We start from the raw sequence: 12913 nt of genomic DNA, 5'->3' as shown, positions 1-12913 counted from the left end.
TGTATAAAAACCATGTTACAATATATCATGCAGTTAACAAATGCGAACATGGCAAGAGGATTAGTTAAACAACTATGATAAAAAACTAAATAACATAAAACCCATATTACAATATATTAATATTGTAACAGAATATCACTTTGGAAACAATACTCTTAAGTGTATAATATTTTTCTTTGAGCATTTCTATCAAACAAAGGTTTCAATCAACATGTCATGGTCACTACTAGAAAATGGACTTTTAGCAATGGAAAATTCCGTCGCTAATCCGTCGCTATAGCTATCAGCGACAGATTAGCGACGGAATTGGCCGTTGAAAAACCCTTGTCACTAACTGCCAGCAACGAATTCAGCGACAGATCAACGAAGGATTTGCGATGGCACACATTGCTCAATCGAACCCCGGATTGCGTCGCTAATAACCATTGGTAATGCGTTGGAAATCCGTCGCTAATCCATCTCAAGGAACCCAACAAATCCATTGGGAATACGTCGCTAAGTTCCGTCGCTAATACATTTTTTATAATTAGGTTTTCTAAATAAAGAAAATGTGATTTTTATATAAAAGAAAATTAAAATTCAACTACTAATTTAAAGATTCATATTCAACTACCAAAAAAAAAAGATCCGTATTCGATTTCAAAGAATCGACAAACATCACAAAAATCAAGTGTCATTCTAAATCGATTTCAAAGTATCGAAACCAAGTCACAAAAATCAAATGACAAAGTCTAAAATGATTTCAAAGTATCAAAACCAAATCGCAAAAATCAAATGTCAAGGTCTAATTAGTTGGGTAGGTTACTTCCTTGGGTGAGTTTTAGGATGTCATTATAAATCTTGGTAATTTCTTGTTTTTGGGCCTCAATTTCTTCACATTCTGCCCTAAACTCATCCTTTATCTCCTCACGAATACGGTCCACAAAAACCTACAAAACAACAATAATTAAGTTTACACATAATTAAACATGAAACCATATATCCAATAAAAGGCAACATACTTTCAACTTGAAAAAAAAAAACATAAATTATTAATACTAGCAACATACTTTCAATTTGAAAAAAAAAGGTACAAACAATTAAAAGCAACAATAACTAAGTTTATACCTATATAATCTCCAAGTCATATCATTATTCAATTAAAGTACTATACTTTCAAGTTGAAAATATATATCAACAAATAACAACCTAGAAATATATATCAACAAATGGCAATCTACTTTCAACCTGAAAATATATATATAAAAATAGAAACATACTTCCAACCTGAAAATATATCAACAAATAGTAATCTACTTTCAACTTGGAAATATATATCAGCAAATAACAACTTACAAATAACAATGTACTACCAAATTGAATTCCAACAGCTAGAGGTGTTTATAGTAAAGTAGTTAGATAGTGAAAAAGTAAAAATAAACCTCTACATTGTCTCACTTGTACTTGTACTTGGGGCTGCTTGAAAAGGCACCGTAAACTTGTGTGGATAAAAAACAGAGCCAAATCCAAGTACTCATCCTTTCTTGATACCTCCGGTAACTTTAACCCAAAGTTCATAATCATACAGAGGATGGCTATCAATATCATCACCATATTTAGTCATCGTACCATCCGCATATGCATCCTATTTTATCATAAACCCAATAGTGTCAATTAAGATTAAATATATAACATGATACTTAATTAATTACTTTATTAAAGAGTAAAAAAAATACCACACTCATCATAGCTTTAGGTGTAACATAGTCATTGTTTGAAGTGCTTTCTTTTGGTTTTTTAGTGCGATGTGTTCTATCAAACAGTTGAAGGCGAGAAGGTGGGCGCTTCAGCTCGGATTCGTACAAAATTTTGAAAAAATGAATCAAATAACAAAAAAATATGTTGAGAATTCGAAATAAAATGACAACCAACACAATTTACAAATATCTTACCAATTTGTCCCTATGATGAGAAATTGGAATTGAACCACAACAGTGTTTGGAAATCGAACCGTGTTCCATTTTGCTTCTATCTGCCTTTCGTGACTCCGACTTACGTTTCTATTTGTTCGTTTTCCAAACTTCATCAATCGTTTTTTCCCAGTATTCTGATCTTATCCACTTCGGGTTAAACGGCTTCAAAAGGGACATATCACCTGATGCATTGACATTTTTCGCCTTAACAAGTTTAACAGATTCTTTCCGTGCATTTGTCATTGTGTCAGAAAAACGACTTTTCATGACCTCCGTCCATAATGCCTCACTATTAATCGTATCAACATCCTTCCATGTCGTCCATGGGCCATTAAACATCATCTTCAGTGTAGAAGGGATCGATTGAATGATAGATGCATCTTCAAATCTAGGGAAAAAAGCACACCACTAACATTAGTATCATAATTAACATGTAACTATATTTTATATACATATACATACTGTCCAGCAATGTTGAGGCAAATCATCTTCCTCATCGATGGGTAAATAGGAATTTGATCCAACACATTTGATCCTCTCGCCCTTTGAAATGAATCAACAAATTGATCAACAGAATTAGATCCCGGACTTGGTATAGCTCCACTACGAGCACTACCAATAGGTGGCTCACCACGTGATACCATATGAAACCCTGAAAAAAGAGCATTATCAATGGGTGATTCATATATATGTTTCTAAAAACAATACACATTTACATCACAAAACATATAACTATAAGAGTACATATGGATACATCATAAAACATGTATGTTTTCCAAAATCAGCATTATCCAAAAATACATTGGTTCATCCTACATTATAATTAATTAAATTCATCTTCTTCCTCTTCATCTCCATCTTCGTCATCTTCATCATCTTCGTCATCTGAACTATATGTTCTTCCTCTTCGCTCAATTCGATATGTTCTTTGCTAGGGCCATTATCAATAACTTGTTCTGCTTCTCCTTCAACAACAAAACATATGGGTTCCTCCACCTCATTTCGTGGGCTTCGATTTGGCTGTCTCTATTTGGGTGACAGTCCCTTGGGGGGAACTGGAAAATAATCGGGAGTAAGAAGTAGGGAAAAGGAAGCGGGAATAAAGAATAGGGAAAAAGAAAACAGCGACCGATTTAGGGTTAAAATCAATGACACATCAGCTAGGGATTATTTCCATCGCTAATCCGTTGCTTATCCGTCACTGAAATCCAGATTTCTTTTTTGATCACTTAATTTGATTTCCGTCGCTAAACCCTATGACATCCGTCGCTAATTTAGCTAGGGATGGCATCCGTCGCTGATTCGGTAAGTGAAAGTCCTTTTTCTTGAAGTGGGTGACATGGTTGAGCCAAAACGAGAAAATAGCTAACAAGTTCCAAATTACTAAATCTATTTTTATAGTTGTTTCTAAGGTTTAATTGATTCTGATTAAGTGGATGACAGCAATTTAACAGATTATTAGAGGATGCTATGCTAACTAACAAATAATAAGAAAAAATAAATAACATTGAAAACAGAGAATAGAACAATAGATATGCTAAGTTTGGAACAAATGACAGCAATTTAACAGCTAATTGGAGGGGAAAAGGACTCACCAGTGGCATGGCATGAAAGATATTGTGACTATACAACTACCAAGAAATACAAACGTCGTTGTTCTTTGGTTTAGAGAAAATACAAAAGTCGCTGCCACAAATGGGTATGTGCAGACATGCATCTCCTCCATAACAACCTTTTCTTTGTCGTACGGGTGGTGGTGGCAGAAATCGGTGATGTTGGGTGGGGTAGAAAAAATCGGCAATGTTGGTAGAAATAGGGTAAAGAGAATTGCATACTGAAATTAGGGTAAGATGTTTTCAGGAGAATAATACTGAAATTAGGTTTTAGGGAGACTTCTAATTTCCGTCGTTGATCCCTAGCTAATCCGTCGCTGACTAGCTACGGATTTTTTCCATCGCTGATACCTCATTTTCTAGTGGTGACTTAATCTCATCACCTTTAGGACCATGATCATGTAAGAGCACTTCCATGTATCTACATTCAACAGAATAAACTTACTGTCAACAGTTATGAGTAACAGCTGGAAACTTCATATTCGGTGGGAAAATGAAACATTTAGTTTGCAAACAAGAAATAACCTACAAGTGAGAAGACACCAAAAATGACATTATATTAGTATCACTGACTGACTGAGAAGACAATAGAAGGATACTTGAAACAAGTTTACCAAAGGATAATCAATAAACTACTATACAACTAATGATCATATGAATTTTACAAAAGCATAAATTGAGAAAGCAAAATAAATTATACCATAGAACATAAAACCCCAATTTTAAACTCCTTGACATGGCGACGTTTTAGTATAAATCCTTTAAGCATCTCTTCTTCCTTTTCTTCATGTGAATTATCCCAACTCCCGAGCTTTTGATAATATAAGTTAGCTTCCACTAAACAAGACACGTTCACCAACAAAAGCTTCTACAACGTTAGGTTACCTTTGATTGTCAATGATAAAATATTAGGAGCATTAATATCAATAATATGAGCGTCGAATGGATTATCAAAATCCATGTATCCAGATAACACCACCTTCTTAATGCTCTTTGAAGTAATATCGATTCGCCTAAAACCATAGCAAAGTTTTAACACAAGTTTCCAATAGAGGACTCCCGGATAATATGTTTTCAATCAAATCTTCATTTAGCTTACCAAAGGAAATAAACAAACTCATAAGATTTTTCCAACGAATCGCCCCAATTGGAGAAAGCAGTCTTTTAATTTCAGATAAGTAAAAAATGTGTTGATGAAGAAAGTTTGATCTAACAAAAACTTCGCTTTCTTGCTAGGTAACTTTAAATTAAGCTCTTCCACGTTACATCTCAAAGCATAGCGAATCCAATTGTTGATTTGCAATTCAAATACAACAATTCCTCTAGAATAACCGGTTAAGCTTCAAATGGCGACATTGAGTTAGGGTTTTGTCCACGCATACTGCGAAATCGAGCCAAGTTTGTCTACCATCATGTATAAAAGTTAAATTAGGAACCAAAGTCCAAAGATGGTTCCATCGTTTTGAGAGACTACCTGTTCTAATGGAGTCTTTTGTTGTGGGTAAACCAGAGAGGATTTCAAGAAGCAAGCAATCTGGCAACGAACTGATTCGATCGAGTTCCATCTTCTCCACGATTTTTTGAAATTTTCTCTGTTTTCGCGCAATTTTAGGCTGATTTTGACCTTCTTCCAGTGTCTCCATGGCGGAAACAGAGCTCTCGTCGCTTTACCACATCGACCACGATTTTTTGAAATTTCCTCTAGAATATCCGTATTATTTTTCTCTTAAATCACATCTTTTTGCCGAACACCTATTAGGCTATATATATTGTAGATGAAAATGAAAATTATGTAAGAGAAAGATAAATGTTTAATTTACAAAAATCTTGGAAGTAAATCAAGTTAGAAGTTAAACTATAAAAATATTGGACAATTAGAATGTATTATATGATACAAAACAACGTATTATGGTGAGTTTGGGTACCTAAGTTTATATACCCTTAAGGGTATATTCACTTTTCCCTATATATATATATATATATATATATATATATATATATATATATATATATATATATATATATATATATATATATATACTAGGTTTAAACCCGTAGAACTCCACGGTTTAAAAATTGAAATATAATTATACTTTTGATAGTGTAAATAAAAAGATACCAAATTTAAGAAATAATGAAGAATTATGATATTGTAATGTAATTAACACGAATAAATCAAATGAAACCTTACGATACGTAGCAACCTATTTTTAAAGTTAATCTATAATAGCAACCAACTTCATAGAATAGGTTGTGATAAGAACTTGTTCATTCTTTTGTTATTTTGAAAATTTGGTCCTTTTGACATGATTTTTTTGGTAAATACCAACCAACTTTGTATATAGCAATCAACTTTGTAGAAATTACATTCTACTTAACATTTTCATTCTCAATACCACTTCAACAAAATGTCATTTTCATTGATTTTAAATAGGTTTGGCATTATAATAACTTCAAAAACCAAAATATAACATTTGAACCGTAGGTATAAAAATATATTAACTGGCTTCACAAATTACTTCATTGCCCACATGGAGTTTGACAGACTCCTCGTTAAATTTAGCAAGATAAATCACATAACCACCACCATAAACTATAAATTAAGGCATTCAAATGATCCAGATAGGCCTTTGAGTACTCCATTGTCAAATATATATAAAAAAAATAATAATAATAAAAAAAAAAATAAAAAAAACCCAATAAACCATGTCAAACTTGGAAGTATTAATTGTTGATAACAAATAAGAGTAATTACAAAAATGGTATGAAGTATGCAGTTTTTACTTTTACTGGGTTTAGTATAAAATGGAACCTTTTTGCAATTTTGGTCCTCAGTTTTGGACCATATGTCGTTAACTTTAACAACCTTTCTCTTATTATTTTTTTATTATTAAAAAGGATCTCAAAACTTTTCCATCAACAACGATTTCAACTAATTACACGTATAATACTTTAAAAAAATGATAATATAACACAAATATGAAATAAATTAATCAATTTTCTTTTTGTCTCCAATAATGAATGCAAATTTAGAGTGTAGGTATTTAAACAAATTCAAATTTAACATGAAAATTTTCTTTTTCTTTTTATCTCCAAGATGTTTTATGATTATAATTATGTATAAATTTGTTATTTGTTGTAATAAGTTTCTGATATGTCTGACGAAAAACTACTCAAGGTTTATATTTGTACTAGTTTAATAAGAAACATTACTTTTATTGTTCGGATCAAACTACTACTTTTACCTATAAATAAATAAGTATAAACTTTTTATATAAAAAACAGAGTCTTATTTTTCTTAACTATCAAGTAATGGATTATACAACATTGGTTACTTAAATATTCTCTTTAGCAGGTGCGATGTAACCTTGATTCAATTGATTGCAATTTTAGTTTTTTGATTGTATGCATGAAAAAAAATACTAAAGTAGGATCATTAACAATATGTTTATATTACTGTAATCATACTAATTATATATTTTTACTAAAGCATGAAAAACTATTTAACAACTTATTCCTAACAATTGAAAGAAAAACATTATCAGTACCACAAACAAAAATGGTTGAAACTTAAATTTAGATAAGAACAATACCATCATGAAGATGATTTATATTTCTTTCTCAAATTCAAATTACGGCTTCAAGAATCTTTTCAAGCATGTATCATTGTAATATGGTAAATTACACCCAGAGAGCTGACTAATAGCAGCTTTCGACTTGTTGACCTGCAAAGATTATAAAAACTATTCAACTATTGAAAATAAACTGTAAATGTTGATTCAAATTTGTAACATTGCATCAAGTGGTTTACAAAATGAAAATATAATTAGGAATACTGATGCAATCAACATTGGCCTCAGGGTAGGTATGAGACCAATTGACATACATATGAGTTATGTAACAATTATCATGTACCCATATTTCTCTTAGACATTTAAGATAACACCTTTATGGCACTCTCTAAATCGTCAAACTTTGTATAAAATGGCACCAAGAAAATCCACAATCACATAATAAAGATTATCAGTGTTAACGATGTATGTATTAGAAAGATGAACATGAGCTAAAAGCTGAAAATATAAAGTCACATGAACTAAAAAATAACATAATGAAAACCATAAGTGGTTCAAGATTTTAGAATCAGCAAGGAAGTTTGTCTGAAAGATGAACATAAAGAAGACCCATCAAATATTCAAACTGCAGGACCCAAAACTAAGTAAAGTAAAGTGTTTTTAGTTTTTCGTACTTATGGTTTCATGTATGCATTTCATCAAACATATGTGGTGCAACAACACACAACATCAGAATTAAATACAATCAACTAATTATATTGCCTCAAATATGAACCATTGAGGGAGGAATATTATGTGTACGGTTACCTCAACATAAACTCGAGCTATACACAACAATCTGGAGAGGATAACATCCTTTCAACACCACGACCCATAATATGTTGTGGCTAGTTGAAGGCAGAGTTAACTGCCTCATAACTTACTTCCTGATTAATGACAACAATAATTAACACCAAAAATTAGGTGAATCCAAAAACCTAGCAAATTAAATAAAAATAAATGTACAACCAAGAGCAGTAATTGAGTTACCTGATTCGATAACCAAGCAAAATGAAAAGCCTCAGGATTCCTAGAAACGATTAGGTTATTGGCGGTTACTAATGCTATGGTAGTGAGACAAAGCGATGGTGGTGGTGGTAATATCAACTCTTCATTCTATGGAATTGCAACATAAAATAGGGTTGGAAAGATAGAGTTTAACGCCAGCGTAAATTACAAATTTTGTGGGTGTTGGGGTTTAGAGCAAAAGAGATAGAGGTACATGAATTAGAAAACGAAGTAGATCATGGCAATGTCCATATATGCTCTTAGCATCTGTTCAACCAAAAAAAAAACAAAAGAAAAAAAATTGAGGTGCGTATGTACGTATGAGAGAAAACCAAAATAAGAGATTAGAGGGGAAGACGGAGAAGGTAAGGCAGGGAAAGAAGAACACCTAGGATTGATTCGAAGTATATATGAAATAGATAGGCTATCCAATTCAAATTTGAAGGAGATATCCTTCCTGATTTCTTGATGATTCTTCCTGATTTTATGGGATGCGCTATTCAAAAAGAATGAAAGTCAATTAATAGCAATGAATAGGCCGGATTTAAAGTCTATGTAGTTTATAATAGCAAGGGCAGTTTCAAAATTTCACTTTGAATAAGAGGTGTTGAGGAGTTGCCACGTGGCATTAGAAGTACTGTTTTATTATAATAGGGGATATATATATATATATATATATATATATATATATATATATATATATATATATATATATATATATATGTGAGATATATTATCACTAGTTGTGAAACTCGTATATTATACGGGTTAATTAAAACATAATGTTAAACATGAGCGATTAGATGAAAAGTTTATTTTGAATTTGAAATATGAAATAAGTGAAAATTATGAAAAAAAATGTGCAAAAATAAATTAATTAAAATTATGTGTTTAATTGTTAGACCCGTGTACTAAACGAGTTATTATAATAAAATGTTAAATACAAATGTTTAAAGTGTAAATTTATTTGAAATTGAAATTGAAATTTCAAATTTGAAATTAATAGTTATTATAGTAGGTTTAATTTATGAAAACTAAATTAATGATATAGTGGAAATAAATAATGAAGTAATTGACAAGTGGAAAATAAATATATTTCAAAATTATGCAAAATGACATGTAGCCAAATAAATGAGAGAATGACAAGTGGCAATAACAGTTTCATTTATTAGGGTAGATATTTAAGGGGGTGTTTGGCTTATCTATTTAGAGACCAAAAGGACTTTTAGAAAATGATAGAAGGAAAAAGATGTTTGGTATAAGTATTTTAAAAGCAACTTTTGGGATTTTGATAGAAGAAAAACTGACTTTTTAGAAAAGTCAGGAAATCCTGGCTTTTTGTAACTTTTCCCAAAAGTCCTTTTGCCCTCTGCAAAGATAAACCAAACACCCGATAAATTATTTTTTATAATTGGTTATAGCACCAAAATTAAAAAAAAAAAATAAAAACATAATAATAATAAACTTATGTAGCATTTGTCAAATATTATTGTAAATGGACGGAATTAGATTAAACGGAACTAAATGCAACTGCATATAACTAATCTGGCGTTAGATTGGATCACAATCAAAAAAAATATATTAAAATTACCAGATTATCCTTGAGATTATTTCTAATATTCTTTGTAATATTAAAGCTATAAATGGCTAACTAACAATTTAATAATTGTATATAAAAAAGTTATATAAAAAATAACATTCCTAAACATAACGGCGATTTGCTTTCTATTAAGATGACATTCAAATAATTGGGTAGATTTTTCACAATACAACGATGTAATAGAAACAAGTGAAAGTTTGATGTTATAATGAACAAGCCAGTGAAAGTATATTGCTACTTCTTTCACTTAGTCCTTCTCTAAATGAAGCTTGCACCATCAATATTTTATGCCTATGTGAAAGAAGAAGCAAAGGCTCCTGCCTTACAAAAACTAGACATTATCGAACATAGTTAAATAGGAAGAAATTCTTCATAAAAGTGACAAAAACTAGATATATACGTAGTCACAGTATGATAATGCTTACTAGGTCTCAGATTTCAACAACCCAAACGCAATCGCAAACTTTTACTATTCACACAAATAATCTCCCTTTTCTCATCCTCCACATCATGAAAAACAAATGTCAAATTACCAATATACCCTTTTTGCTATTAATTCACCATGTTCCTCAACCAACTTCTTAACCTCTTCATATTGCTCAAAAAACTTGTCCCCGCTATTAAGAGCATAAATTTTTCATCAATATCCAACCAACTACGCCCCACGTCTGCTTTAAATCCCTTAGCTTTAATTAACATTCACACCTTTCTAACTTGATTCAGTTTCCCTAAAGAAGCATATACATTCGATACTTAAACATAATATCCTAAATTATATAAATTCAAACTAATTATACGTTTTGAAGCACGTTCTGCAATCTTGGTGTCTCCATTTATTTGGGAAACACTAAGTCAAGAACCCATGTGCTTGCATCAGGGGCCATTGGCATTGAAAGGATGATTTTTTCTGCTTTGGGCAGCTGCCCGGATCATAAAAGAAGGCCAACTACACAAGTCGTGTTCAGTCTTTGCTACCATTTGGTAATCTTTAGTCATATGGTAAATTTCATTTGCATTCTCAATGTGGAATCAGGGGTTAACTTCGAACAGTTCACAATTCTCACCCAAAATAAACCACGATACATAAGAATTAAATTGCTAAAACCCTTGTTAAAAGTAATCTTAAACACTTCATTGGTGAATGAAAAGTGTCATATATTAAGACCAAAAAAACAAAGCCACTAAACTACAATAAATGCATTGGGGTAATAACTAACAATGCATTGGCTAAATAGAGAAAGCACACATCAAAAGGTCAAAACATCAATATTTTAAAGGGTATCCAAGTAAACTTTACAAAACAAAACAGGAAGAAAAAAAAAAAAAAAGATGAAAACAGTGCACGTTAACTAAACTGCATAAGCATGAACTCAAAGCATTATTAATCACTTAATGTTGGTAGCTATCAGTAACAACTGGAAACTTCATATTCGGTGGGAAAATGAAACCTTTAGTTTGCAAACGAGAAAGAACCTACAAATGAGAAGGCGGTGAAAATGACATTATATTAGGATCATTGATTGATTGAGAAGACAATAAAAGGATACTTGAAACAAGTTAGTCAAAGGATAATCAATAAACTACTATACAACTAATATCATATGAAATTTACAAAAGAATATATTGTGAAAGCAAAAGAAATTATACCAAAGAGCAGAAAACCCCAATTTTAAGCTCCTTAACGTGGCGAAGCTTTAGTATAAATCCTTTAAACATCTCGTCTTCCGTTTCTTCGCGTGTCATGTCCCAAGTGAAGAGAATATCATAATTTAAGTAAACTTCGACTAAAGAAGACACATTTAGCAACAAAAGCTTCCACAACCACAGGTTGCCTTCGATCGTCAGTGATAAAACATAAGGAGCATTAATTTCGATAATATGGGCATCGATTGCATTATCAACATCCAAGTATCCAGATAACACTAACTTCTTAACACTCTTTGAAGTAATATCCATTTTCCTAAAACCATAGCAAAATTTCAACTCCAAAGTTTCCAATAGAGGACTCCCGGATAATATGTTTTCAATCAAATCTTCATTTAGCTTACCAAAGGAAATGCACAAACTCCTAAGATTTTTCCAACTAATTGCTCCAATTGGAGTAAATACGCACGCCTGTAATTTCAGATCGGTAAAACATGTGTTGATGAAGAAAAATTGATCTAACAAAAACGTCTGTTTCTCTTTAGGTAACGTTAAATTAAACTCTTCTACATTACATCTCAGAGCATAACGAATCCAATTGTTGATATGCGATTCAAATCCAACAAATCCTCTAGAATAACGGGAGCACACATGGAATTTCTTAAGTTTCAATTGGCGACATTGATTTAGGGTTTTGTCCACGCATAACGCGAAATCAGGCCACGTTTGTCTACCACCATGTATAAAAGTTAAATTAGGAACCAAAGTCCAAAGATGGTTCCATCGTTTGGAGAGTGTACCTGTTCTAATGGAGTCCTTTGTTGTGGGTAAACGAGACAGGATTTCAAGAAGCAAGCAATCTGGCAACGCACTGATTCGATCGAGTTCACCCTTTACCACGATTTTTTCAGATTTTCTCAGTTTTCGCCTAATTTTAGGTTGATTTTGACCTTCTTCCACTGTCTCCATGGCAGAAACAGAGCTCTCGTCGCTTTATCACATCGACGACTGTGTCAAGATTATATCCAAACGGATGATGTAATTTGAAATAAATAAAATTATAATTTCCCCCCTAAACTTTGAAAAGTATAATTTCAGTCTATGTATATGAGATATATATTATCATATTTAAATCGTTTTTTATAATTATTATAGCCGCAAATTTTAAAAAATATATTTTTCGTTTGTCAAATATTATTGTACCTGACGGAATTGGATTAGATAGATCCGAATGCAACTGCATATAACTAAGCTGGACTAGTTATATAGCGTAGGGTTATATTGGATCACAATCAAACACAATATTAAAATTACCAGATTATCCTTGAGATTATTTCTAATATTCCTTTGTAATATTAAAACTATAAATGGATAACTAATAAATTAATAATTGTATATAAACAAGTTATATAAAAAATGGCATTTCTAAATATAATTGTGGTTTGCTTTGTAGGCCTATCGAAAAAACCCGAAACCCGTTCTACC

The 12913-nt window shown here is 31.6% G+C and overlaps 1 protein-coding gene and 1 pseudogene across 1 annotated transcript; both read right to left on the bottom strand.

The window, feature by feature from the left end:
* Window positions 1-321: 321 nt before the first annotated feature.
* Window positions 322-5241, bottom strand: LOC111888906 (F-box/LRR-repeat protein 25-like; annotated as a pseudogene).
* A 5650-nt stretch (window positions 5242-10891) lies between these two features.
* Window positions 10892-12429, bottom strand: LOC111888932 (F-box/LRR-repeat protein 25). The gene is made up of 2 exons (XM_023885068.3): window positions 11432-12429; window positions 10892-11257 (listed from the first exon to the last, which is right to left on the bottom strand). Exons 1-2 carry the CDS (start codon window positions 12395-12397, stop codon window positions 11174-11176), a joined length of 1050 nt encoding a protein of 349 aa, XP_023740836.1. The 5' UTR covers window positions 12398-12429; the 3' UTR covers window positions 10892-11173.
* Between the last annotated feature and the right edge of the window lie 484 nt (window positions 12430-12913).

The sequence above is a fragment of the Lactuca sativa genome, chromosome 2 (assembly GCF_002870075.4).
Source record: "Lactuca sativa cultivar Salinas chromosome 2, Lsat_Salinas_v11, whole genome shotgun sequence".
Classification (NCBI taxonomy): Eukaryota; Viridiplantae; Streptophyta; class Magnoliopsida; order Asterales; family Asteraceae; genus Lactuca; species Lactuca sativa.
The sequence above is the reverse complement of the archived record's forward strand: the minus strand, read 5'-3'. Positions and strand labels throughout refer to the sequence as shown.

Bases quoted from the DNA above. Each gene is read 5' to 3' on its own strand.
- LOC111888932 (XM_023885068.3), bottom strand. From the start codon at position 12,397: ATGGAGACAGTGGAAGAAGGTCAAAATCAACCTAAAATTAGGCGAAAA. The intron at 11,258-11,431 runs GTATAATTTCTT...TCTCATTTGTAG, and splicing joins TTGGGGTTTTCTGCTCTTTG to GTTCTTTCTCGTTTGCAAAC.